We start from the raw sequence: 6,000 nt of genomic DNA, 5'->3' as shown, positions 1-6,000 counted from the left end.
TGAGAGAATCATTTACTTCTCTATGCAGTACAACTGCTTTATGCATATGTCTAAGTATTTTGCATGGAATATTAAAAGATTTGTGTTCAAAGGTGAGGTTAAAAGACATCATAAATATACGCTGCTTTAACAAAGACATATTGAAAAGAAATGGTGACACTCATGCACCTGTAGGGGCATGAAACAAAGACTATTACAATAGTTTGATGCCAATTATTCTTCTTCTCCTTCTCCTTCTTCTCCTTCTCCTTTTCCTTCTTCTTAAATATATATTTATTTTTGGCTGCATTGGGTCTTAGTAACAGCATGAGGGATCTTTCATTGTGGCATGAGGGCTCTTTGTTGCAGTGTGAGGGCTTCTCTCTAGTTGTGGTTCATGGGCTCCAGACTGCATGCTTGGGCTCTATAGTTTCTGCATGTGGGTACTCTAGTTGTGGCACAGGCTTGGTTGCCCTGTGGCATGTGGGATTTTATTTCCCCAACCAGAGATCAAACCCACGTCCCCCATAGTGGAAGGCAGATTCTTAACCACTGGAACACCATGGAAGTCCTGGTGGCAATTCTTTAATTGATGCAAAGGTATAAATTTCACCCAGAAATGTTTTTTGTCATCAGTGAAATGTGAACATGGTGAACAAATCAACATCTTAGGTTTATTAGGGAAATAGCTTTGACCTCATGCCTCTTTGAAGTGTCTTATAGACTTCCAGGAGTTAAAAAATCACACTTTAATAAAAAGCAAAAGAAAACAATCAAAACAGTAATAACTAAAATTTTGTTCCCAAACCATAATTCAGAGCTCTAGGAAGCTAAGCTGCACCATTTGGCTCTTATCTCATGACATATTTCTCAACATTAAGGTCGTTTTTAAAGAAAAGGATTTGAAATCATATTGACAAGTTTTCAAAATGCAAAACAAGTATGATGGTTTAGATTGCTGAGATCCTGAGCTGGCAACAAAAGGAAACTAAACCTAACATGTGAAAAGGTGCTCAACATCACTAATCATTAGAGAAATGTAGGTGTCACCTCATACCATTCAGAATGGCCATCATCAAAAAAATCTAGAAACAATAAATGCTGGAGAGGGTGTGGAGAAAAGGGAACCCCCCTGCCCTGTTGGTGGGAATGTAAATTGGTACACCTACTATGGAAAAATGGTATGGCGTTTCCTTAAAAAACTAAAATTAGAACTACCATATGACCCAGCAATCCAAGTACTGGGCATATACCCTGAGAAAACCATAATTCAAAAAGATACATGAAAAAAGTAAATGTGACTATGGAAGCAGAGAGAGCTTTCAAGGTGCAGCACTACTGGCTTTGAGAAGGAAGGAGAGATGTCTTAAGGAACCAAGGTAGCCTCTGGAAGCTAGGAAAGAAAGGAAATGGATTGTCCCCTAGAGACTAGAAGGAACCAGATCTTCTGACAGCATGCCCTTTATCCCCATGCTACTGATTTTCAATTTCTGACATCCAAAATTAGCTGGCTGACTTTAATTTGGAAACAGCTTTTGGCCATCGACATTCAAGTTTAAGGCACATTCTCAATTACAAGAAACCCTGTCACTGGCAGGGAGCTGGCTTTATTCTTGTGGTTTTGCATGAAAGAAGGAATAGATGACTTTCTGGCCTTTTTTTTTTTTTTTCTTTTCTAAAAAGGAGTGAGTTTGGCAAAAACGAAGCTCATGACACATTCTCACCAGATGCAAAGAGTACCCTTGAAGGTTTTCCCTTTTACTCCTCATTGAGGACATGGCACCCCCAACCCCCACCTGTCTCACCCAAACTGTGTACGCAGCAAAGACGTGTGTGCATCTGTCTGCAATGACTATATATTAAAAAAAAAAAAACCTCCAAATAAACACACAAAATTATACGACTAAAACGAAACTAAGAGTTTCAGCCACAAGCAAAAGGGACTGAATGCATGAGTCAGGAAACAAAACATCTACTTTAGCTGCAAGAGGCTGTGAGGAGTGGGGGAGGGGAGGAGGCATCCTGACAGAGTTCAAGACCAACCCAGGTCCTTCAGCACAAGCACAATACACGGATCAGGAGGGTGGGTGGGGGACGAGGCCAAGGTTCTATGGATGGTCCTCACTGGGACACCGGGGGGTTATTTTGTGGATTTGTTAGAAACAGACAAACATTCTTTTGGCCTTTTCCTGGCATCGCTGTTGCCAGCAGGTGAACGGAAGTGACCCACCAGTCACCGCTCAGTGGTTGCCACCACAGATCTTCAGCAGAATCTTCCGGTAGTCCCCTGAAGTGTCTCCCGTGATGTCGTGGTACAGCGACTTGCCATACAGCCGCTTATACTCCGCTCTGATGTCCAGGAGGTCGACCTCGCTGCGAGACACCATGATGCGGATCAGGGTCCGGTCCTTGGTTCCTGCTCCCCTCATGGCCTTGTTGAACCTTTCAGCAAAGAAAGCTGGTGTATTCTTAAGACATTTCACCACGGCCAGCATGCCCTGCTCCAGGTCCCCGGACATCTCCCGGCAGATGCTCTTCTCAATGTCACGGCTTGTCATTCGCTGATACTCACTGAAAACTGCCACCAGGTGGGCCCGGCTCCCGGAGCACAGAACTGCATTGAACTTGGACTCATCTGTTTCTAGGCGGTTCTCTCCAGCTGCGTAGAGCTCCTGCACATCTCTCTGGACGAGCGTCATGTCCACATTTGTGCTTTCATCCCGGTTTCCCTGAGAGACCTCCAGGGTCTTTTTGAATTCTGTCTTATAGACTCTGTTCAGTTCCCGGATGGAAAAAAGAGATTTTTAAAAACTATTTTAGACAATTTTACCACTCAATGATCAAGGTACAAAATAAAAAAAGCTATAAAAGTGAAAAAAAAAAAAAAAAAAAAAAAAAAGATACATGAACCACGGTGTTTACTGCAGTGCTGTTTACAATAGCCAAGACATGTAAGCAACCTAAATGTCCATTAACAGATGGACATTTGAATGGAAAAAGAGGATGTGGCACACATATACAATGGAATATTACTTAGCCATAAAAAGGAAGGAAAATGAATTATTTTTAGTGAGGTGGATGGACCTAGAGACTGTCATACAAAGTAAAGTAAGCCAGAAAGAGAAAAACAAACACCATATGCTAACGCATATATATGGAATCTAAAAAAGTACTGGTGAACCCAGTGGCAGGGCAAGAATAAAGATGCAGATGTAGAGAACATACTTGAGGACACAGGGAAGGGGGTTGGGGGAAGCTGGGATGAAGTGAGAGAGGAGCATTGACATACATACACTACCAAATGTAAAACAGATAGCTAGTGGGAAACTGCTGCATAACATAGGGAGATCAACTCGATGATGGGTGATGACCTAGAGGGGTGGGATAGGAAGTGTGGGAGGGAGGCTCAAGAAGGAGGGCATGGGGGTTATGTGTGTAAATACAGCTGATTCACTTTGTTTTACAGCGAAATTGGCAAAAGAGTATAAAGCAATTATACTCCAATAAAGATCTGAAAAAAATTAAAAAATAAAAACCTTTGACACCCTCATTATGAAACATTACCTAATCAATGTCATATAATAGCAGTTTGGCAAACATTTAAAAAAGAATTTTACAATTTGCAGACCACAGAGTCTGTTGTCACTACTATAATGAAGGAAAAGCAGCTTTAGACAGTAATATGCAAATGAGTTTTTCTGATTTTCAATACAGCTTTATTTATAAACAATAAATCTAAATTTCACTTAATTTTCAATTATCACATAAATCATTATTATCAGAAATTTTTCCTAATTATTCTTATTATTTTCAAACAAAACAATTATTCACTCATGGCCCATACAAAAACAGTCATGGGGTAGATTTCACCTCCAGGCTGTAGTTTGCAAAACTTTTCCTGGAATAAAACCAAGATAAAATGCAAATCAGGAACTGTATGGAATAATGGAAGTAGGAAAGAAACACTGATATTTCCAGATACCAGAGTATGGAAAATAAGACTTATGTGTGGAAAATGAGTTGATCAATACTTAAAGAGAAATCACTTTACATTTAGAATAATTAGAAATTTTGTTCTAACCTGCCTATGAAAATAAACACAACACCATCATGGTAACACCAAAACAAATTTGAAGTAAAGGTCTGTTAAATATAAAGCTAAAAAGCCAGAGTAACATACTCTGCATGGTCTGTCCCTCCCCAGAAATACTGAAAAACTTGGGAAAACTATTAGAATTACTATCGCAACTCTGGAAAACAATAAAAGTTTTAGAGAAAGAAAAACAAAAGCTGAGCAAAGAGAAAAGCCACTACAACCTTGCAGGAAATTAGTATGGTGCCTTAACTTAACACCACTTCTATCCATAACATGGCACGGCTACCCACATTCCTGGTGTAGATACCTGGTTCCAGAGGGAGTGGAGTAAACTTAGTTCCAAGGGAATGTATTCTTCTGTTTTGATCTGGTGGGTGTCTCTCCAATGGACTGCCACAAAGGGCTTTCCTTTATCTCTCCAACCTTGGAACTCTATTGGGGTATAGTACACATGTGATCTCAAAACCAATAGGAGGTCATAAACAAAACAAAAAGACTGCCTATGGAATGGGAGAAAATATTTGCAAATGATGTGACCAACAGGGAATAATTTCCAAAATATACAAACAGCACATACAACTCAATTAAAAAAAATCCAATAAGAAAATGAGCAGAAGACCTAAATAGACATTTCTCCAAAGATGACATACAGATAGACACATGAAAATATGCTCAACATCACTAATTATTAGAGAAATGCAAATCAAAACTACAACGAGGGATAACCTCACATCCATCAGAATGGCCATCATCAAAAATCTACAAACAATAAATACTGGAGAGGGTGTTGAGAAAAGGGAACATTCCTACACTGTTGACAGGAATGTAAATTGGTGCAGCCACTGGAGAGCAATACAGAGGTTCCTTAAGAAACTAAAAATAGAAAAATACACTAAAAGGAATCAATAGCAGAATAACTGAGGCAGAAGAACAGATAAGTTACCTGGAAGACAAAATGGTAGAAATCACTGTTGTGGAACAGAATAAAGAAAAAATATTGAAGAGAAATGAAGACAGTCTAAGAAACCTCTGGGACAATTTTAAAACACCACATTCACATTATATGGGTCCCAGAAGGAGGGTGAAAGGACCTGAGAAAATATCTGAAGAGATTGTAGTCAAAAACTTCCCTCACCTGGGAAGGGAAATAGCCACCCAAGACCTGGAAGTGCACAGAGTCGCAGGCAGGGTAAACCCAAGGAGAAAAATGCTGAAACACATAGTAATCAAATTGACAAAAATTAAAGAGAAAGAAAGATTATTAAAAGCAACAAGAGAAAAATGACAAATAATATATAATGGAACTCCCAAAAGATTAACAGCTAATCTCTCAGCAGAAACCCTGCAAGCCAAGAGGGAGTGGCATGATATATTTAAAGTGATTAAAGGGAAGAAACTACAACCAAGAATACTCTACCCAGCAAGGGTCTCATTCAGATTCATGAAGAAATTTGACCGAAAGAAAAGCTTTACAGATAAGCAGAAGCTAAGAGAATTCAGACAACCAAAACCAACAGATGCTAAAGGAACTTCTCTAAGTGGGAAACACAAGAGAAAAAAAGGACCCACAAAAACAAATCCAAAACAATTAAGAAAATGGTAAGAGGAACATACATATCAATAATTACCTTAAATGTGAATGGACTAGATGCTCCAACCAAAAGATGCAGACTGGATGAATGGATACAAAAACAAGGCCATATATATGGTGCCTAAAGAGACACACTTCAGACCTAGGGACACATAGATGCTAAAAGTAAGGGGATGGAAAAAGGTACTCTACAGAAATGGAAATCCAAAGAAATCTGGAGTAGAAATATTCATATTAGATAAAATAGACTTTAAAGTATAGACTATTACAAGAGACAAGGAAGGGACACTACATAATGATCAAAGGATCAATCCAAGAAGATATAACAATTGTA

At 39.1% G+C, this 6,000-nt stretch overlaps 1 protein-coding gene across 1 annotated transcript; it reads right to left on the bottom strand.

The window, feature by feature from the left end:
• Nucleotides 1–1,491: 1,491 nt before the first annotated feature.
• LOC130841587 (annexin A11-like) lies at nt 1,492–3,557 on the bottom strand. Its single transcript, XM_057717693.1, has 2 exons — nt 3,544–3,557; nt 1,492–2,751 (listed from the first exon to the last, which is right to left on the bottom strand). The coding sequence occupies exons 1-2, from the start codon at nt 3,555–3,557 to the stop codon at nt 2,220–2,222; spliced, it is 546 nt and encodes a 181-aa protein (XP_057573676.1). The 3' UTR covers nt 1,492–2,219.
• Between the last annotated feature and the right edge of the window lie 2,443 nt (nt 3,558–6,000).

The sequence above is a fragment of the Hippopotamus amphibius genome, chromosome X, assembly GCF_030028045.1.
Source record: "Hippopotamus amphibius kiboko isolate mHipAmp2 chromosome X, mHipAmp2.hap2, whole genome shotgun sequence".
Classification (NCBI taxonomy): Eukaryota; Metazoa; Chordata; class Mammalia; order Artiodactyla; family Hippopotamidae; genus Hippopotamus; species Hippopotamus amphibius.
This window is presented reverse-complemented; position numbering and strand designations above follow the sequence as displayed.